The sequence below is a fragment of the Peromyscus leucopus genome, chromosome 20 (genome assembly GCF_004664715.2).
Source record: "Peromyscus leucopus breed LL Stock chromosome 20, UCI_PerLeu_2.1, whole genome shotgun sequence".
Lineage (NCBI taxonomy): Eukaryota > Metazoa > Chordata > Mammalia > Rodentia > Cricetidae > Peromyscus > Peromyscus leucopus.
Window position 1 is genome coordinate 13923072 of NC_051080.1, and position 23659 is coordinate 13946730.

The following is a 23659-nucleotide window of genomic DNA, read 5'->3' on the forward strand; positions in this document are numbered from 1 at the left end:
CTCAGTATTAACTTGACTTTGAGATAATAATAATGGGTTGATAAAAAATGTGAAATAGACAAAACACAAAGCCTCAGATTTGCAGCATTTATGGTTCTGTATTTATTTTTGGAGACTGCACACACCATGCTTCCAATTCCTTGCATTTCCAGTGGTATCTACTCAGTATGATTCAGGGAATGTTTCAAACGCTATAAAAATGCTTTTCAACATCTGTGGACACCTTATGTCTATCTAAATACAAGCAGCTTAGCCTGGCACCCTGATTTCCAGTGTCTAGCTACCACCCCACTCACCTAGCCCTGCTTTCAAGGTGAGAACGACTATTGTGGCTTCAAATTTGCCATCTCCTTCACCATGCCTGTTTATAAGTAAATACTAGTTTAACCCTGATCCATTTTCAACTTGGCCTGTCTCCTTTTGTTTGATTGTTTTTAACATTGAGAACATTCTAGGATCTAGATGACCAGTTAAAATTAGTTTTAATGTGCTAGAAACTGACATTTTTATTTTGGAGTTTCTGTAATTAATTTCAGAATAATTTGAAGGGTGCATGATGTTTGATCTCTTCCATCTGTGTGATCAGTCAGTGAAATCATAACAGCAATCATTATTGAGGCTATGACATCTCTGGCAGTAATCTCTGTGCTGCAGTGTGGATTAATTCTTGTTCTTCACAGTAGTCTCACGAGGTGCCAGAATTGCCGTTATAACTATTTTTCTGGTGGATGCAACATGCATGTGTCAAGTGACCATTAGTATGGACTAAAATTCAAACCATGATAGCCAAACTCAAAGTCATTGTGTGGCTATACCTTGTACCTTTGACTGTAATCTCTGCCATGAAGGTTAAAAATATGCAGAAGGCTGGAGAGATTGCTCAGTGGTTAGGGCACTGGCTGCTCTTCCAGTGGACCTGGGTTTGATTCCTAACATGAGCATGGCAGCTCACAACCTTCTCTAACTCTAACCCCAGTAGATCTGATGGCCTGTGTTCCTGTGAGCTAATGAAATGCTAGAAGAATACTTCACAAATCTGGGCAAACCATTCCTGAACCTTTAAGAAAAATATGCTAGGAACCATCATAGAAATTCCAGGCAAATATATTTGAATTCTGCAACCCTGAGAAAGTTAACTTTTCTCTCACATTTATCATAGTAACATTAACATATTAATTATAGATTGGCTATATTCCAGAATAGGTAGTGATATGGCTTTTAATGCGAGTTTTAATTATGCAGTTGACTGAAGGTTCCATTAAGAAGGAGACTTCTGTACTATAATTTGATCTACAAGTCTATGTCTCATTGTCACTTCCTGAAAGGAGCCTTGAGTGTGGCCCACCAGATATGTCCTACTTCATACCCCCTGTAATACATTAATTATTTTGATCATAAGTATCATTAGTACTTTTACGAAGAAGCGAAATTAAAAGAAATAGTAGTACGCGATTGATTTTGTCTGAAATGTAGATTTACTCTCCAAATAAATGATGTAATCATAGAGTAAATGCTTACAGAAATGGAATAGTTTGAAAACATTAATTTTCAGTGCCAATAGTAATTAAGCACTAGAATAGATCAGTCATCTCTTATGCAAAATGCAATTTACAATAATTTTAAGTATATGAAGTTTTACAAACATACTTTTATAGCATTAATTGTGAAGCATTATTAAAATTTCTAAAATTATAAGCTGCTAGGTTTCTAAGAATGTTTAAGATGAGTGAGAAACTCCAGAGAAATTTTAGGGTTGTGATCTGCTTCAGTGCCCATTTCTTTCTCTACATACTGTGAGCACAGCCTCTCTTCTGAGGCGTGAGATCGAGACTCCTGAGCCAGTCAAGATGGGAGTTTTCATTCACAACTCTCAACTTCTGTGATGTGCTGGAAATCTTCAATTTTTAGCAACTTTGATTTGTCTAAAATAGCATGAAATTGATGCTAGTACACTTCTAAGAGCTTTTCTATTACTATTTTTAGTTTTATATTAATCATACAATATATAAAACCCTGCATTGAATTATAGTCAGTAATAGATGCTTTTTCTTTAAAAAAAAAAAGACTGTTCTGACATTAAAAAATGAACAGCTGGAAATTGCAAGATTGCTTTCTTTGAAAGTGAAAAGGATAATGGGTTTCTCTGCTTGGGGTTGTTCCTCAATGACTGTATAGCTGTCACATTCATATGGATTCCTTGGTGTTCAGGTTCAATTGTTTTGTGGTGTCATTGTGGAACTAATCCAAGAGTCTCTGCTACACCGGTAAGCGAATGAGCCATGTCAACAGTATGAATACATACTAGTTTCTTTTGTACCTCAGAAACTTGCAATAATTTTATTCATTCGATTTCTAAATCTATTTCAATATGATACGTCATTTGCACCCAATCTATTCAAGCAGGATCAGTTAGGATCTTTCATGTTGGGATCAATTTCTTTAGCTGGTCAATACAATTTTTTTTAAATCATTTTTTTCTGTGTTCTGATTGATAGTTTTAGAGATGCCATGACCTTCTTGTTTCCTGTCCTGTCTCCTAAGAGATGTGGAAGACTCACTTATCACTGGACATGGACTAGCTTATGTGGTCAGCTCTAGGCCAGTGAGAGACCCAGCACATATAAGCCAGTATGCTCTCTCTCTCTCTCTCTCTCTCTCTCTCTCTCTCTTTCTCTCTCACACACACACACACACACACAAACATGCACATTTGCATACACATATATACACAACCATGCATGCACACACACCACATATACATATTGCTCATGCACACTCAGACACACCCTTAGAACTGTGGCTATATCATCTATTTGCTTTTATTATTGAAGTAAAAATCACTATAATTTGTAAAAGGATTTTTTCAGTGTGTACATGCCACCAGTGTTTAGTATACTGACAGTGATATGCAACATTGCCTTTGTATATTACAAAAATAAGTATTATTTAATCATCACCTAATTTACAGAACCCTGTTTTATATTGAGTATCATACAATAATTTATTCATATAATAACACAAAGACATAAATATTACTGTCTCAAATTTCAAGATAAAAAAATCGTGTTCTGATGACTTAAATAATTTTTTAAAGGGCTTACTTGTAATAAGTCTTTTTTTAAAAATCTCTGTTCTGGCAAATTTTGTTAGCAAAAAACTTCTAAGAAAGCTAATTATTTCTGTGTCCTGGAAGGCACTAACACTGCAGTTAATCTGGTTGGTTATTTCAGAAATATATGTACTTAAGGTTTGTATATAGGAAGCTTCTGGTATATGTGTAAATATTTTCTCAATATTAGAAGGCTTGTTGGTTATGCCTTGTGGCTACTCTGTGAATGAAAAAGAAAAGAGAGAGAGAGAGAGAGAGAGAGAGAGAGAGAGAGAGAGAGAGAGAGAGAGAGAGAGAGAAGAGAGAGAAGAAATGAGAGAAGGAGGGAGGGAGGGAGGGAGGGAGGAAGGAAGGAAAGAAAGAAAGAGAAAGAGGAAAGCAAAGCAAAGGACATGACTACTCCTAGGTATGGTGAAGGAGAAAGTATATTGTAGACATGTGGGAGAGCCCAGCTAGAGAGCCAGAGGCAGGGACATCTGGGAGAGTCCAGAGTAGACATGAGCAGACTGAGCTGGGCCATGTGGAAGAGAGGGTGAGGGAGGGTGGAACCACGAGGAGAAGTCAGGAGGTCAAAGGTACAAAAGGGGAAAGATAACCAAAATGTCTGGATTATATAGGGAAGAGCTTCTCAGGGAAGAACAGCCCAGCCCCCTGGGCTGGAGAGTTCAGGGTATTCTGAACCAGGGGTACCCCAGCCATACCAAGTACCAGGTAGGCACTGAGGGATGCTGGAAGAACCTGGCAGCCAGGTCTGCTTTGATATGGTAATAGGTACCTCAGGCATTTGTCCCAGGTTCCAAACCTAGCACTCTGCAGTCCTCTTCTGGAGTCCCTCCTGTGCATGCGTTCTTACCTTCCTGTTCTTTTTCAGGTACGCATCTTCTGTAAAAGATGGCTCCCAGTATTTTGTGCTCCTGATTGTGACGGATGGTGTGATCTCAGATATGGCTCAAACTAAAGAATCCATAGTTAATGTAAGTAGGGCCAGGGTCTCAGTGGCATTGCAGGTTGAGAACAAAATCTATTTTAGGTGACTGCATGGAGAAACAGAATGGCCACACCATTGCAGCTGATCTCATCCTGAGCATATCCAGAAATCATCACACATTTGCAGCATAAGGACCAGGAGATGGAGATTACCTTCACATATACAAGGTTTATTTGGTTTTCAAACAATAGACTAGTTTGTACTCATGTGCACTCTTAAGACTAGGACCTATCATGTCCTAACATTCCAGCTCCGTGAGAATGAGCTGGTCAGTCTCTACTTCCACAGTTGGTTTAAAGCTGTCCTGTGCATTACAATCCCAGTTGTATGTTTTGTTTGTTCATGATCTTATTATCTTCTCTTGAAAATTAACTATAAAATCTATGTTTACCAGATGGTGATCTACAAATTATACCTGTTTTACCAATCTTTTCTATGCCTAAGCTTGGCATTACTTGACATAGAGTAATATTTAAGTAAGAATGAGTTGAGTGAATGAGTTTATTTGTCAAGCCTCGCAATTTTAGTAACAGAAAAATACTGTTAGTTATTTAGTGTGAGAAAAAAAGAAGTACATGTAGAGAATGCTCAAGTGATTCATAGATTATTTTTCTTTTGGGGACAACCCAATTTCTTTATATATCTTGTTTTTAACCTGACCCTTGAATTTCTGTTTCCTTTCTAGTTAGTACTATTCACGTTTAACATACTGACTTCGTAATTCTTGATTAACTAAAAAGAGACAATGCACTAAGAAAGAGATATTTGTAGTTTGTTGACTCCCAGCATCAGATGTTCTCACTTTGTATGCTGAGAATCTGTTGCATTTTTAAATATGTATATATTTGTATATGTGTATGTGTGTGGCCAGGCATTTAGGATGCATATGTGGAAGTTATAGGACAACCTGCAAGAGTCATATGGGTCCCTGGGTTCCTCACATCATCACACTTGGTCATAAAAGCCCTTATCTTCTGAGGCATCTCCCCAGCTCCATTTAATAACTTTAAATAGAGTATCACTTGAGTACTTCATATGATGAAAACCATGCTACAGCATCAAATATTCAGTCTCAACAGTTCACAGATATCTAATGCATAAACAAGTCATGTTAAACTTACCTTAGCAGCCATTTGTTTGCAATTGCTAATTCACCATGAGAATAATTCCCAATAACAATTCACTGTGATAATGACTTAATTTTGAGCATGTGATTAAAAGCTATCTTAATGAACATGTGTGCAAATGTCAGAGAAAATCAGGAAATCATTTTCTTTTTGTCTTTAAGTTCTAAAAAAAAATTATTAAAATTTCAAGGACTTGCAAATAAAAAGAAAAAAATAGCCAGATCCAAAGTCTGTACAATGTTTATATGTGCCTTCATTTTTCTTGAGAACTAAATGTCTTAATTGAAATCTAATTGTGTTATTCTTCCTAAAGGCCTCGAAGCTTCCAATGTCAATAATTATAGTAGGTGTTGGACCTGCAGAATTTGATGGTAAGTAGCAAGATTTCCGTGGTGTTATGGTGCTACTACATTTCTGCTGGCCTCAACTGTGTAAAGAGTGTGATTGAATTTGTGTGTAATTTCATTGCTGGCATAAATATAGCTCACACTCAAATTAAAAGACTGTCATTTGGTAAGACACCCCCCCTCCAGCTTATACATTAATTGAACATGGACCTTTTGCCATTTCATTAGAGTTTGCATCTTGAAACAATATGTAAGACTGACAGAGTACTAAACTGCGATCTGGTTCCTAAGGCAAAGAACACTCCAGGGAAGCACACTGTGTGGGGGAAGAGTGTTGACAGCTTTTAAAGAACAGTACTAAATTAATGAATCATTAAGTTGTGAGCGGAAATATTAAATATTAAGAGAAGCACAATATGCTAATTGAATGTGATTCCGGCTTCTGGCTAGTTGATAGCATTAGCTTTATAAACAAGGAGCTCCATCACGGGGAAGAACAATAACAAGGGGACTGAGCTGATCGCATAGATGGTAGTGGACAGGCTGTCAGGGGCTCAGCCTTTTCAAAGGCCAGTTAAGTGGCAGCTTTGTAACTAGTGACCTGGGTAAAGTTCTTTGAAGATAGTTTGTTACTGATCACCTGGCTAATTCCTTTTCATGAATGCCACTGAACTGTAATTCAGTTGCAACTTTCGCATTTACATAGTTATTTTTACTAAGAGCGGCCATGTATTTAGCTTGAGACGTGGCCTTCCTGTTTCTATGAAGTGTCTTAGTTCTGACTGCTGCAGCTTCTGTTACTGTTTTCTCTGGCTATTCGCATCTGTCCAACTGTGGACATGAGCCACCTCCTTATAGAGTTGCATGCAAACACTAAGACATCCTCTCCACTCTCTGACTCATGATGATCTGCATTGGGTAGTGATGACAGACTGTGGTTGCCCAAATATATCACTGCAAGCTAAAATAGCCCATACATTCTCCTTTGGTACTTGTGTTTTCCTCTATTTACCACTCATGAGTGCGATGCCGTCTGACAGGGCCCCTGGAAGTCACAGTGGTCGGTTTCTGTTCTGTGAGAGCCCATTGCATGATACAGGAGTGCAAAGCCACTGGTCGCTGCTGCTGTAAATTTCTGCCTATGTCCTTCCGTGCAGATCAGCACACTTGTACTTAGACCCTGCCTTTGCTACAAACCCAAGGCTACTTATTTTCTCTATTTCTTTTTTTTTCCCAGTGAATTTGTAGGGAGCTGAGAAATGATAATTCATCATTTCTCTACTAGATATTCTGAAGGAAAATATGCAGGAATCTGTCAGACCGAGATACCAGCTTCTTAACAGAGTGTAGTTAAGAATACATTCTAACCCAGTGGTTCTCAACCTGAGTTGGGACCCTTTTGGAGGCTGAATGTCCCTTTCACAGGGGTTGCATATCAGGTATCCTACATTCAGATGTTTATATTATAACATAATATAACATTATAACAGTAATAAAATTACAGTGATAAAGTAACAACGAAAATAATTTTATGGTTGGGGTCACCACAACATCAGGAACTATAAAGGACTGCAGCATTAGGAAGGTTGAGGACCACTGCTTTAACCTGTGGGTGGGGCAGACTCCCCACTCCTTGACGTTTCCCACACTCTTTTAGGCTTCCCTGATAGGTTTCCTTGGAGCAGAAAGTGCCTTGAGGCACTGTATTCAATCTGAGACAAGCTGCATCTGCTCTGAGAGGCACAGGCCTCCTGGGGTCCAGCTCCCTTCTGTGGAGCCCTGGTGGTGCTGTGAGGAACGAGTGAGGAGTGTAGACGGAAAGGGAACTTGCCTTCCTGGTAGACTCCCCAACTCCTAGAAATTGGGGTGACATCATTCTCTGAAAAAAAAAATGTAATTCTGGAGTTAGATGTTTCCTGGCCCACTTCTTTTAAAAAGATGACTATCTGGCTAGGATACAATACATGCTTCTCTAACATAGTTTTTTTTTTTTTTTTCCTTTCCTATCAAATCTGTTTCTCCCCTTAACTCTATGACTAAGAAGTAGAAGAAAATTGCTGGTGGCTGAGAGAAGAAATCTCTGGCATACAAATTGCTGTTCTCTTGTCAAAAGCCCTCCTTTAGTACTTCCCAAAGAAAAGTTGAATTAATGCAGCAGCAGCTTTGATGCAAAGCTGGGGAGAAGGGATGTAAATTCATCATTCACCCTGTCTCCTATAGCTAGAGAGAAGCACAGGATTGTCCCTCCGGGGCACAATCCCTGCCCCTTGGACCAGATAGTCAGAAAACCTGAAGTGTGGCTCTGCTCCCTCCATCCTTATCATCTTGCTTCTATTGCTCTCAAAAGCTTGCCTTCCAGTTCATGCTGTCTACAGCCTTTAACCTTTAAGCATACTGAAGAGTGGGAGGTAATATCTAGAACCTCTCCTGTATGCAAGATTATTCATTTTCTCCCTGGATGGTAATGAGGTGCAATAGAGATTGTAGAAATAATAAAGACAATGCCTCTGTTGCACCTGAGTCTTGTTCCCATTTTAGAGAGAGTGCAGGGGAATTGTTGCAATTTATGAGCAGAGCAGGGAGCACAGCATGTCACCTGCAATGTACAATTATATCTTGAAGTAATATGAAAATTGCAGAAGCAAACCCAGAGGTTAACAGGAGTTATTTGTTTCAAATATGTGCGCATGCATACTGTTTAAAGTCCCAGGAATAAGGCACTGGCCTTGTTATTGCTAGATTCACACATTTTGTAAAATTATGGCATATATTGTGTGTGCAGGCAAATCTGTTAATCATATTTACCAGTATTACTTCAGCCAAAACATTGACTCATGAACATATGTAGGAAGACAAATTTGAAGACAGTGTTTTCTAAAGCAAACACATTATAGGGACTGAAAAAAGGGATGCAGGATGAGGATCATGCTCCAGCTGAGCAGTGCTTTACCTTTTGGGATTTCTATGAGGTCTCTTTCGAGTCTGTTGATTGTCCTGTGTACGCAAAATGAATTTTCAGTAATAGAATTACACTTTAAGCAAAGCCAGTTCCCTCATACAATTAATTATTTAGAGAATTCTCACAGCAAAGCCTAATAAATTCTGGGAAATGTTTCTAATTGCAGTATCAGATATCACCAGCTGCTTTGTTCGGACAGTATTTCTGAATACCAGCTGTTGCAGGCAATGCTGAAATGATTTTTCAACTAACAGAATTACCATACTTCACAAAAAAATCATACTTTATTAAGGACTGAATAAATGCCACTTTGTTTTGCAATGGTCTGTGAAGGAAAACTTGGACAGTGTGGACCTTGTAATGTCAGTAAGAATGAGGTTCAACTTGAAGATGATAATTGTTGCTGTTTCTTAAATTAGAAAGAAACACATTAAAATGGATGGGTTAATATCCCATGCCCATTCAGTCATTTAAGCATGTAACCCAGATTTAGATCGGATAGGATGGTGAATAGGAGGGAAAGATGGGCTCAGAGAATGTTCCACAATGCCTGACTCTGGCTGACTTCCAGAGGGTCATTCGCTCTCACGGCTTCCTTTAGCCGTAGATTGTATACTCCATCAGGCTGTCTGGAGAAAAGATTAAAGAAAATTGCAGCTGCCTTCCTGTCACTCCAGTGGGTGCACTATTGCACACATACATAGTGATGTCTTAGTTCACACAGTCTTGTTTCAGCACATTGTATTCAATTAATGACTGTATCTCCTTTTCAAGCAATGGTTGAATTGGATGGAGATGATGTAAGAGTTTCCTCCAGAGGGAAATACGCTGAAAGGGACATTGTACAGGTAAGGATTTAAATAAACATTATCTGTTTCCTTCTTTGTGAAGACCCTGTTTCTACCTGATATATAAAAAAGCAACTTAAATTGCAGTCAGGAGCTCTGGATTCAGTTAGTTTAGTTGACTCCTTTTCCATACAATATAACTTAAGTAATAGGGATTAAAGTCTGCATGGAATTGCTTTTCACTTTGTCTCACACTCACTATATGTAAAGTGCAAGTGTCAGTAATTGTCTTTTCCTAGTTTAGTCTTATGAGAAATTATCATTGTGATCATTAGTAAAATTAGAAGCTAGAAATATAATGAACTTTTTAATCAGTTCAATTATTAGTCTTCACATAAACTAAACATATTCTAAAACAAATGATTCATACAAAAATAATAAATGACTTAATGCAACATATAAAAAATTATAACTATTGCCAGATTCTCACCAGATTATAGTTGGAAAAATGAAAACCTGTATGCTAAAACTATATATATAATAAATAAACTATGCATACATTTTATTATGATACATGGTATATAAATTATATATTGCCTATAAATGTTATATATAGAAAATGTTTGAGAAGACTACTTAGCTAATTTGAGGAGCTGCCTGCTATTTGAGGAGCAATAAGAAAACAATCAGTTAAAATTTGTCACTGAAAGCAGGGAGTTAATTCAACCACATCTATGCATGTTTTATTTAGAATGTGTATCTTTTAGGAAGCAAAATAAGAAGGAAAAAGTCTATGATACATAGCTTTTTTAGTAGGAAGCAGTCAACGGTCTTAGTAACACTTAAGGACATGAAGCACACTTTATGGGCACAAACAATGGACATCATTATTATTTCCAAATAATCTCCTGTATGTGCTCCTAATGTAACTACTGTAAGAATATAATTTGGAATCCTACAGAATTGGGTTCAAATTCTAACGTGATAAGTTGGACAAACTTTCTACGTTCTGAGAGATAAGCAGCCTTATGACGTAAAGTGAGGAAACCTATATTTTATAAAATATGTCCTAGAAGTATAGCTCAGTAGTAGCCAACAAAATGCTGATTAGAATAATTGAGGCTGGGGGGATGCCCTAAGTTGATAGATAAAAGGATCACAGTATAGCTCTGTGGTAGAGCACTTGCATGCTAAGCACTGTTGAGTGTGATCTCCAACACTACAATACAGAAATAATAATATTAAAAAGGATTATAAGTTACTCTTCCAAAATCAATAAAATTATCTTTTAACACAGAAACAATTTTATAACAATTATTTGAAAAGAAAGATAAATATGATTTAAACATCTCTAGGCATAATGTAAAAAGCACCAACACATACAGTAAATGATTCGGCTAAAAGTAGCTGAGAAAGAGACCATGGTGATGTCATCTATTTAAGTGTATCATGGTGCTCATTTTCATAATTAGACACATAATTATTCACCTTAACCTCATTATCATAATTATGGGTCCAAGTAAATTTACATTATCTAAAAGATCCACATAATGTCCTGCCCACACTTTGCAAAAAATCAAATTACTGAAAGGAAACTCATGAGAAGGACTTCAGAATGCGCTCTGTTGCTATGACGATGCTTCTTTATAAAAATAATGGAGGAATCTCATAGTTCACTCCATCCAAATGAATATTTAAGGGAAGTAGCATAACACTATCTCCAAGGAATCAAGGTTGCTCACATCACCAAGACTTCTTTTTAAAGGACCATGGCCCTATACTATTACCACAAAACCATGCATATTGACATTTGTGGAAACAAGAATCCTCTCATCTCTCAATGGATTGATGGCATTAAGAAGTATACTGAGATGGGAACCAGAATGTCCATGAATGCACAGTCTCCCACTCCAGTCTTGACTGAGTCAATACACTGCCTTAGCCTCTTATAGTTTGTAGAGTCCAAGGCTGTTCATCCTTGTTTTACTTTGGTATTATAGGAGGCAGAAAACTCTTTGTTACCCATTGGCATAAATTTATACATATATAAGCTAACATATATAGAGATATTTCCTCTTCTTGAAAGTCCTAGTCTGAGGCAAGTCTTTCCTGGCTGTGGCACTGGGGTCCCCAGAGAATTCAAACACATCTAGAGATACAGGGAAGCCCTTAGGTTTCTGCCACATAAGTCCCAACTGAAGGAATGAAAGGGTCTTACAGATACTAAACAGGAAATTGACATGTACCAGAGAGTACATGACAACATCCTGTGTTTTATCCCTGTATTCAAGGAGACTCAACCTACTTTTCTAATTTCACAGAGAAGTTCCTAAATTCACCCTTCAAAACTTGACCATTTGCATCCCAGTCCTGTCCATGAATCACCTCTCCCTTATCACCTTGAATCTCATTAGGGGCCTGCCATCAAAATTCTCCATGTTCTGGTGAATATTTGTAGATTAGTCCTTTTCAAGAATGTAAATGTTCTTAAGTGTTGCAAACAGTAGGGCAGTATTGTGTATCTTCCAGTGTTCAGAAAACATGTCTGAACAAGCCAGTAAAATCGCATTAGAAACAGAAGAGAGGCCATGTGAACTCTGGTTTCTTGCAGTCTGTTTCACTTTGAAGCTAGTCAAGTTATTAACTATGTTACTATTGAATCCCCAAATTTCTCAGGTTGGAAAAATAAAAACTGTAGCTTGTAGAATGTAGTTGGGAGCAGTAGGTTGTTTTCCTTTTGCTGTCAAGTATTGAGGAGCTTTTCTGCATTTGCACAGGATGATATTTGAGTCTGTCATATGCTGTATGTGCTAGGCAGGCTAAGAGCAGTAGCAATCCATCACTGACCCCTTCATTAACATTATGACAGACACTTGTTTACTATATTTTTAAAAAGTAAAGCTCAGTTCAGTTCCTCTTGCCCATAATCCTCAGCTAATGAAAAGTGGAAGCTAGAAGCTAGATGCAATCCTAAAATGTCATAGAAAACTCTTTAAGAGTTAAATTAAGACCACTTAAACATCTCTACAGCCTCACTCCAGTTTTCCTCTTTTACTAAACACACTCAAATGTACATTCTATCTGTCATTACCACACATAGTTTCATGATGCTTACTTCTAGTTAACCTTGTCATTTACCCCGGTCACACTTTGCTGGTGCAGGCAGAAATCTTCCACCTTGAATTGTGGCCCTTTGCTCTTTCTGTCACTCTGTTCCCTTACCATCACGTATAAAAGAACTGTGATCCGAGATGGAGAGTTAAATAAGCTGCACAGTATTTTGACTACAAATCAAGTTCTGATTCCAAAAACTCACCTTCTATTACAGTAAACCCTCCCTACTTGATATAAAATTCTAACGATTATCAGAATCTAGCCATCTTCCTATATGACTATAAAATCTGACATGTCAGAGTCAAATCGAATAATGACTGGCACTGGACACGATCTGGCCTTGCCAAGTTAAACTTTCTAAGCTTTGGTTTCCTCTTAAATCAAGTCAAAATATGAATAAGATACCTGTTAAATTAAACAAAATACTATATTTAGTCCCTTAGCAGAAAACTTTCCATTGCTCAGCAACAACACATTAATATCAATGTTGGTAGTTGTCAATTACTGTCCCAGCACCATCTGGTGGGAAGGCATTTTGCATGTCTTTATTTTATAGTAGCCGTTCCTTGATTTGATCATCTCATGTATGATTATGTCCCATTGCCTGAAGCTCCAATCTTGTATTTGCACGATGAATTCCTGTGGTGTTTATTTTCTGGGGTCAGTACATGCAAGGTGTGTGTGTGTGTGTGTTTGTTGTACTATAAATTGGCCATTGTGTTTAAGGCAATACCATTCTTCCTGGCTGCATGCAGCTGCTAGCCAGCCTATCATTTCCTTAAGAATTACATTTAAATTATATTTTCCATTAAAAGGAGAATAATAGCCTTGAAGTCTTAGACTTGGAAACTCACTAATGGAGTTCTGCACAGTAGGAACAATCAAACACGATTGAGCGAACAGCAACTAAAAGCCAATTTGCCCAAACACATTAGAATTTATTTTCATAAATAGGCAAAACCATCCATCAGAGCAGCCATGAAGAATGTCCCTTTACACAGGAGTTTAGGGGAAGAGCTCAAAGAAGACTTGGAGCACCACGCATGCCATGTTTTCTATAGAACAGAATGCATCCACTTCGTTATATGAATACATTACATCAGTGCACTGTGAATATTACTTTCTTCTTAATGTAACTATTTAAGAGTTTGAGTTCAGTGATGACAGTGTGCCCTCACCACATGTGGGGATTGGGCTTATTTTTTTTTTTTTTTAACCAAATATCCCTAGCTACATCATTCAACAATGAAAGATTAAGCAAGAAAGTAGAGGGTGATCTGAGTGATGAAATGTCAGGTTAGGAGGATGTGTGCCAAATGATTAAAGGATGTTTTGTTCAGAAATCTGTCAAGCTGATGGAACCAGCGGGAATGACAGTGAGGAGTCCTTGGCATTTCCCCACTCATTGGTAGAATGCCTGGTGGCAGGACTGAAGAATGAATGCCACTCAGGGAAAAATTTTAGATAATTCAGAATCAGCAAGTAGAAAGTTCTCAACATTTTCTATTCCCAACCTATTCCTGTGATAAGTAAAACCCTGTAGATAACAGTGACTTTCTCTGACGGGGTTCCTTTCATTGTTGTACTGTCCGTGATTTATAAAGAGGCTCAGAAGATGAGAAGAACTCTGGGTATTGTGACTTCAGTTTTGATACTTCTAGAGTACAGAAAAATTCCCCCAAATTAATTGTAATATATTTCCATTAAGAAAGTACGAGCCAGATCTATCTCTTCTCTGTTTCTCGTTAGAAAATAAACGGGCCTCTGATGGATAATAATAAAATATACTATACTATACTAGATTGTATAATAAAACTACAATAAAACAAAAACAGAGACATCAGAGTAGCCTAATACAAGCAAGCCAAAAGGAAAGAGCCCAAGAAAATGCACAAGAAATAAATATGGATGCAGAGACCCACTTGTTTGCATACTCAGGAATCCCATGAAAATACAAAACTGGAAACCATAATATATATATGAACAGGACATGTAGGGTTAAAAAATAGATAAATAAATATTAAAATAAAAAAGATAAAATTAAAAGAAAAAAATGTCCTAGCAGGACATAATAAGACAAAGAACCCTCAAAGATACCTTTGAACTCCTTTTCTGTCAGCCATCTACTGCTGAGCATGCAGCCTTCACTTAAGAGTAGTTTGTTTCCCCAGTGAGATTCCCTGGGAGAAAACCAAGTTTTCATTTGCAAGTGGTTGTCCACTGAGGATCGCTTCTAGGTTAGGGCTGGAGGCATTGGTCCACTTCTCCTTTCTGTTTTAGGACACCACCTGGTGCAGACCCACGCAAGCCCTTGTTCACGCTGCCTCAGCCTCTGTGAGTTCTTATGAGGAGAAGTGGGGAAAACTGGGAGGAGTAGATGGATGGGGAAACAGTAATCAGGACACATTAGATGAGGAACAATTAATTTTCAATAAAATAAAAATAAGAAACAATGCCAATAAATCATGTCATGCATTAAGTTGCATGTAGATCTTCACTGACATAACAAATAGAGCATGTATAAGGAAGCCCATGCTAGTAAAAATGTACTTTTATTTTAAAAACATGAAAGAAAGAAAGGCATAAGCCTATATAGTGCTTACTAGGAAGGTTTAAAAAGTAAATTCTTAGAACTACTAATTTATATTAAATGAGAGAAAAACAGAACTTGTTTCTTTATACCTCTAAGTTTTGTTTACAATGCCGTCTTGCCTCTAGTGAAGTAATGCGACTTTGCAAAGTTCATACCCTCCCTGTTCTCCTCCCACCTGAAGACTGTACACACTGTGAGCTTTCTCCTTCCCTGGCTTAGCTGCCTTCAGGGGTGAGTGATCATTTTACCTGCCATCACACATCTAAAAGCTGATCTATGGTAAACAGGTATATGTTAGAATTATAGAGGAAGAGGCTTCGGAGGAATGGGGCAAGAGAGATGACCTTCACTTCATCAAAATTACACCTGCTATTTAGTTTCCTTTATTTTTAACTTGTTTATAAATTGGTAATTAACCAGGCAATTCCACATAGTTTATCTGGTAGTTAAAAGAGGTTTATTTCAAAGTAACTTATAACCAGTAAAGGAGCCGGTTACAGGATCCGGGAGAGGTGAGATGCAGTCCAGCATGGTTCTCTGGAGAACTCTGATTTGGTCTACAATCCAGCATCCAGGATCATGAGGAGCCAAGAGAGTAGGCACATATGCATCTCAGGTCTTAAGAGGTCCTGTCTTGGCCACATCCCAGGGGCAGTTCATAGGCAGGTGTGGCAGTTACCTGTGGCCTCACTAGGGGCAGTGTTTCAAGGTCAAAGCTGGAACAGCTACCCACTACATCTCCCCCTTTCATCTAAATAAGAAAGTTCCAAGCTAATACAAAACTATATACAATAGGAATGATTATCAAATATTGTCCTGGAGGAATAAAGGATAATGACCTAGACAAGATGGAACTACAACCAACAATAACAACATCAAACAAGAGACACATTCTAAAATCCAGAGAAATCTGGAAGAAATGGCACATTACAGAAATCATTCCAAAAGGTGCCCTATCACGAAGAACCTGAATCTAATATTTAATATGTTCTAGCAAAGATACAAGAAGATTGTAACTATAACTGTTAGTCTTCGATCCCATCGAAAACCTGAGAAGGAATATAATAATACCTGAGAAGTGGGAAAGTGACGAGTCTTTCAAGAGTAGACAGAGACAGCTGGCAGCCTGAACAGTCACCTAAAGTTTCTCAGCATTGTTGGTGCATTCAAATTGGGTACAGACCTTATGTATCTGTCAGACCATTTTCGGAAGCAGGTATTTTGAATGACTATCTTATCCTGTCTTGGGCAGAGTTCAGTAGTCACTTTTCCTTGTGTCCTGCTCATTCAGAAGGGACAGTATTTGTACTGTCAGAAGTCAAGGCAAGGGCAGTTTTTTGCCCTGCAGGCCATTTTGTGCTAAGAGGAAGACAAACTTACAAACAGAAATGTTTCAGAAGCTCAACATTCTCTTGGGATCAGATTGGTGCTGTCAGGAGCAATTGTATCTCACATCAACAGAATTCTAAGTTATCAAAACATTTAAGTGCCATTTTCTCTAGGTCTATGAAGTGTTACCTATCCATCTGACATGTTTCTGTAAGTCTGGAGAACATAACTAACATAACAATAGAGATGACAAGCATAGGTGACTATAAACCTATAAGTCTTATTTACCTAGATAACCTAAGGAGGACTAAGGCTTCATATAAACAAGGTAAACAGTCTATAAGCAAATGTATGATAAAAGGACAATGACCTCAAGAATTCTGACAATACACAAAATAACTAAAGCAGAGGTAGGAATGTATAGTGCAATATGCAATATGACAATAATCCTAATTATGTATCAATATACCAAATATCCTAAAGAGGTAGAACATACATACAGTATGACAAATATAATTTTACACTTATATCAATATACAAACATTTTAAATACAGCTTTCCTTGTAGCAACTGGATTGTTTCAGTTATACCAATAACAATTGGCTTCTAAAAGTCTATTTTAAATAATTGTTTATATTAAAAGCAAGTTTTCAGAATAAGTTTGTAACAGTTACAGTATGAAAATGGAATGTTCTTGGTCACTGTGAAAGAAAAACATTAATATAAACTTTCAAATCCTATATACAGAAATTATTCTACATCCTAAATTAATGTCTTCCCTCTTCTTTTTTTCTCAAGACCAAAGGTTAATGTGCTCACAAACTCCACAACATTAATGATTTCAATCATTTCCAAGTTGCTTCAAGAATCATCCCTTACAGAGAAACTGAACTGGTATATCCAGTAGGACAGTGTTTACTTACTAAATAACCGTTCCAAATGAGACTAGACCCAGACAGCCTCTTGGCAGAGTGCATGGTGTAGACCTGATAAGGGATGCTGCGTAATTGCTAGATAAAGGCAAGGCAACCATATTTAGATGCCAAAGTAATGATAACATTTCAGTAGGAATGATTCCAACATCTCACACTGAGATCTCTTGCTTTCACAAATAACAAATACATAACATCAACGTAGGAGCACACTGCCTCTGCGTACTGTAGTTCAGGCCTCCACCATAGGAACTGTGAGTTTTTCCTATTCAGTAGCCATGATTTGATGTCCTAGTAACAATTAAAAATAGTGTGTTTAGGTCTCACTAATCGTGTATGCTATTTTCTGTGCTGAATGGTATAAGATTTGTTCCTTGTTCTGCATTAGTTAACTTTCATATCAAAGCAGAATTAAACATGTACTAACTCAGTTTTGACAGGAAAAACAAGCCCCATAAAGGTTAAATGCCCCTGGTGTTTGGCATCAGCTAGGTAGTGTCACAAAAGAGGACACAAGAACAACAAGGAAGAGAGTTCCATCTCTTTTGTTGAACACACCTTATGAAGATTTGATCACTGTAATAGTCAACTGTAGTGACAAATACATTTTAAAGACAGGATTTTTATGTATGCATTTTTGATTCTCCTTGTTGCTATGACAAAATACCCAGACAGAAAGCAAGTTTGGGAAGGAAGGAATTTCTTTGGCTTATACTTTCAGATCACTTCCATCACTGATGGAAGTCAGGCCAAGAATCCAAGCAGGCATCCAAAGTAGAACACATGGTAGGATACTGGTTGCTGGCTCAGTGTCTGACTCACTTAGCTAGCTTTCTGATACAGCCTAGGAATAGTACCGCCCATAGTGGGATGGGTCCTCCCACATCAACCATCAATCAAAACGTTCCTTTACAGACATGTCCAAGGGCCAGTCTTATTTGGGCAATCCCTCATTTGAGATTCTCTCAGATGGTGTTAGGTTGAGTCAGGTTGACAGAGAAGCTAACTAGAACACTCCTATAATCAGTTGTTTGTAAGCCAGGCATAGTAAATGCATACCTGAAATCCCAATGCTGATTGAGGCAGGAGTATCATGAGTTTGCGGCCATATTAGTCTATGTAGTGAGATCCTGTCTCAAAAACTATCCATGAAAGTGAAAGGTAAAAAACAAAAAACCAAAATGCATACCTGAAATCCCAATGCTGATTGAGGCAGGAGTATCATGAGTTTGCGGCCATATTAGTCTATGTAGTGAGATCCTGTCTCAAAAACTATCCATGAAAGTGAAAGGTAAAAAACAAAAAACCAAAACAAAACAAAAAAACTATATGTTCTCATTTTGTGTTGTTAGGTGGGTCGCTGAAGATTGTAATTTTTCTCTCTGTTCTAGTTTGTGCCATTCAGGGATTATATGGACAGAAGTGGAAACCACATATTGAGCATGGCTAGATTGGCCAAAGATGTCTTAGCTGAGATCCCTGAGCAGTTCCTCTCCTACATGAGAGCCAGAGGAATCAAGCCATCACCAGCACCTCCCCCATACACCCCGCCTACACACGTGCTGCAGACTCAAATATGACTACGTCCAGATGCTGATGTTCATCACACGTCAGTCAGAACTGCTGAGCCTATGTGTTGTACCTGGTGCTCTGCTATGAACCAGGGAATGAGACACTTTCTCAGTTTGGTTTCAGCAGTACTCGATAATGTGCTTTCTCGGATCCAAAATTAATTCTCTTCCTAAACCAAAACTGTAAATATGGTGGTTGCATGAGCAACAGGAAAATTGTTTAAATGCTTGAAGCAAAGTAGAGATGTCTTCTCTAATTTTCAAATATTTTTGTTTTGTTATCAACAGAATAGTGAATTTCCAATGTATTATTGGGAAAAAGCACAAGCTACATTTTTAACATAAATATTGTCCTCGACTGCTATATATATATAAATATATATACACATATGGGACAGCAGTCTCTGTATCAATGTTTACATGTTACTACTTTTTAAATTTCAATACTTTTATAACTATTCTTAAGAATAAGTTTTGAATATTGAATCCTTTGTCTTCTAAATTGCAATAGTTATAATCACAAGAGCAATATCTCTTTGAATGACTGTCTGGACACTCATGGTATGAATGAGGGAAGAGTAGGAGGAAGAAAAATCTATTTAGTGATTAAAATCTGTCCTCACTTTTGGCCAATAATGGAGTTTAAACATACATAGACTCTGTAAGAATGTGCATTTTTCATGGACTTTGGGTTTAAAATTAGACGGCAGTAAACATGTTTTGTAATGCTAAGTAGGAGCAATGAAAAGACAAACATGGTAAACTGTAAATGCACAGAATATACTTTGTATAAAAACTACCATCATTATAATGCCATTTAACAAGTAAAACCAAGACTGTAACTCCAAACCATGTAGCAGGTATTTTGAACTTTGTATTCAGTTGTATCCTGTCTAGATACTTTAATTCAAAGGGATACTGGCTCTCTTGCTTGGGGTTTCTTGTTCTCACCATTCCACTTTGCCACACGGGTTGCACAGGCTGAAGTCTCTTGTGAATTCTCAGTTCAATGTACACAGCCCTGTGACTTAGCACATAACCCATTTGTGAAATAAACTTGTTTCTGTCCCCTGACTGTGAAAGAACCCATCCCTGTCCCCTAGCTTGCCTGCTCACAATCAATTCTAAATGGTTTTCACTGTACAGTTTTTATACGAATTACAGTTTTGTGAAGTTATGTCTAAATTTCTTTAGAACAAATGGCCTTAAATTCTCACAGAATTCCTGGAAATGATTGTGAATTGCCTTCAACATACAGAAATGTGTATTTATTTATTGTTCTTTTGTGTCAACGGTGTGACCGCTTTATAACCTCTCTGCCTCCCCCTCTTTGCTACTTGGACTATTCCTACTGTGAGTTCTCTTGTCACAACTTGATGTATAGTGACTTTTATAAGCATGAATCTGTTTTACTGGAAAAATGCATAATCCTCACAGCTAACAAAATCACAGGTACATAACTGTGATGTGAATTGTCCATTTTTAAATACATATTAAAACCTTTAAAAGGATAACTGTGTTCTGTACATTTCATGGTCGTGATGGAGACTCATGATTTTCTTTGCTCATCTTAAACATTTATGCCAGTCTATTTTTATTAGCCTACAGATTTATTAAAATTTAACTCTATTCTTCAGTCCAAAAGACAAAAGCAAATAATATCAATATTCTTTCCCTCTTGTTAAACATTAGTTATTTTCCTTGTACTGACAAGCAACACACTCCTGTCTGGATGATAGTACATTCACATAGAGCAGGACTGGATTCCAGGCATGAAGTAGCCTCTGTGATGCATCATCCTTGTGGCTGAGAAGAAAAGTTGGGAAAATATATAGAAAAAACAGTTGGGAATATACATATACATATATATATATATATATATATGATTGGGAAAGTCTTGTCTCCTCATTAAGAGTGAAGACTACATAAATAATAGGTTGCCATGACTCATACAACATTGGGCTCATGCTCACGGTCTTTGTGAAACATCTGTTGTTTCCCCTTCCTTTTTTGAGTTGCTGGTAGGTATGATACAGTGGGAAATTCCAGGAACATACTGCACAGATTCAAACACATGTCAACAGATGCATGGACAAATGCATGTCAAGGTCATGCAGACCTTAGACAAGAAGTTTCATGAGGGTGTGCACTGAGAGAGGAGTGACAGATCCACGACACCAAACTAGACCTGGAGTGAATGCCATGGGAATTCTCGTGGCTCAGAGTGCCGTCCTCTTCTAATCCCAACCCCTCCTCTCTGACGAAAGCCTTCAATTACCATTTCATCTCGACAGTGAACTGTCAGACTTCTGTCCCATTGTTCCCAACATCCAGGCTTAACAAGTTACATGCCATCAATCTCCACTGCTTCCCATGGGAGTTTTAAAACTACACAGACCTGTGCTTCATTCCTCTTACCCATCCAGTCTGTCTGGGGTCTCAGCCATAGTGCTGCACTCAGTAATTGACTTGTATCATGGATAAACTACTTCCTAGAACATCTTGTTTCCCTTTGCTTAGAGAATAAGGCTTGAATGGCACCTGAGTAGAGATGAAGTTTTAAGGATTCCAAATTTATTGTGCAGCTGCTAGAACGAGAGAACACTGGATGTCCTAATCGCTACTTTTAACTCTCTCTTCCAGTGTGTAATACAAAGATAAAAGGAGGTAGGGACAGAGAGGTCAGGACTTTCAATCTTGGTTCACAACCTATTTGTTCTTTACACTTAATTGAGATTATTAGTTGGATTGTGCATTATTCTTTAATGATGTAAAGGGTTAAATTATAACACGTATTTGCATATCTATTTTGGCTTTGTTTTTATGATTCACAAATCTAGGTAGCCTCCATAAAAATAAAACAGAATGAGAACTGAGAATTCTGGTAAATACCAGTATTTGATTTTATAATGGGAACAAGAAAACAAAACAACTAAAAAAAAAGGAAAGAAAAGAAGGAAGAAGAAGAAGAAGAAGGAGAAGGAGAAGAAGAAGGAGAGAGAGAAGAAAGAAAAAGAAAAAACCACCACCACCACCACCAAAAAAAAAAAAAAAAAAAAAAAGCACCTCAATTGTCTAACAGCAATTTCCTGAAAAATAATTGCCTGACCTTGATTCAGAGAGCTTCGAATCTCACAGTTTCTGGAAAAGTTGTCTATCTTGAGATTTGTCTCAGTTTCAGTTCGATTGTGTAGTACTGAATGTGAGTGACCACATGTAGGGTTTGTCTGAAGATGCCAGCTCCTGAAGGAGTTCAGTCCAAAGCCATGAGCACCATCATTTTGCTCAGCATCCTAGGAACCTGTCATCAGCTTGACCATAAAGAGACTTCTCACAAAAATGAGGCTATTTCTTAGAAGACCTACCTACCACTGCCAACCCAGCTGTTGAAGAGCCTGCCTCTGCCTACCAGTCTGTGGTCTTTTTACTGTTGGCCTGTGTTATTTACATCCCATACAAAAGAGTAATAAGAGATTCATTCAAAACTTTTTCCTGATCAACACAGTTGAGTTGAACACCACATTGGTTTCCTGTCAGTGTCAGTGTGTGTGGTTTAATGAAGAGAAGAAGCTTGGAAGAGAGAACTCGACATGTGGACAGCTTCCTGTACAAAGCATGTCATTGGTGTGTGACCTGTAACTTTCAGAAATGCCCCCAAGAATCACATTGGGCAGTGAGGCATCTGGAGTAGTTGGGCCTCCAGCATTTTCATTGAGTTAACTAGGATATCTTGCAGGTATTCCCATCAACAAGTAAGGCTACTTTGACTTCTTTCCTATTTGTATTCCTTTTATTGCCTTCACTTGTCTTATGCTCTGGCTAAGACTTCAAGCACTATCATTCAGGAATGGAGGAAGTGGACAGACATCCTTGTTTTGATATTGATTTCAGTGGATATGTCTCAAATTCTCTATTTAGTAAGATATTGGATGCTGACTTGCTGTATATTGTCTTTATTATGTTGAGGTGTGTCCCCTGCATCTCTAGATACTCTAGGACTTTGATCATGATGGAACATTGGGTTTTGTCAAAGGGATTTTTGTGCATCTAATAAAATGATCGTGTTGTTTCTGTTTTTGAGTCTTTTATGGAATAGATTATGTTTATTGATTTACATGTATTGATCCTTCCCTGAATCTCTCAGACAAAGCTGACTTGATCATAGTGGATTGGGTTTGAAAATATTTAATTGATAATTTTTGCATGTATATTCATCATAGAAATTGGCTGAAAATTTTGTTGTTGCTTTTGGATATCTGTCTGATATTAGGATATAGGGATAATACTGGCTTTGTAAAAAGAAATTAGGAGTGTTCCTTTCTCTTCTGTTTTAGAGACTAATTTGAAGAATATTGGTGATAAGTTCTTGTTTGAAGAGATCTGGTAGAATTTTGCACTGTATCCACCTGATACTTGAAATTTTTTAGTTGAAGGATTTTAAAGACTGCTTTTATCCCATTATATGGATCTATTTAATCTATTTAGGTTATTAACTTCATTGTGATTTAACTTTGTTAGTTTAGTAGTATACAAACACACACATATACATACATATGTGTGATATGTGTGTAGGCATGTATGTTTGGTGATTGAATTTGTTTATTTTATGTGTGTGGGTGTTTTGTCTGCATGTATGTCTGTGCACCAAGTACATGTCTTGTGCCTAAGATGAACAGAAAAGGGCACTGTGTCCTCTAGGACTAGCGTTACAAATGGTTGTGAGGCACCATGTAGGTTTTAGGAATCAAATCTGGGTCCACTGAAGAAGGACCCATGCTCCTAACTGCCGAGCCATATCGCTG

At 37.6% G+C, this 23659-nt stretch overlaps 1 protein-coding gene across 1 annotated transcript in view; it reads left to right on the forward strand.

Moving 5' to 3' along the window:
* The window catches only part of Cpne8 (copine 8), a 189905-nt gene extending 169534 nt beyond the window's left edge, over positions 1 to 20371 (forward strand). The window contains exons 17-20 of the mRNA XM_028869232.2: positions 3981 to 4083; positions 5538 to 5595; positions 9305 to 9378; positions 18678 to 20371. Coding sequence (XP_028725065.1) covers positions 3981 to 4083; positions 5538 to 5595; positions 9305 to 9378; positions 18678 to 18866 — 424 coding nt within the window. The 3' untranslated portion in view covers positions 18867 to 20371. The remainder of the gene's footprint in view (positions 1 to 3980; positions 4084 to 5537; positions 5596 to 9304; positions 9379 to 18677) is intronic.
* Positions 20372 to 23659: the final 3288 nt, after the last annotated feature.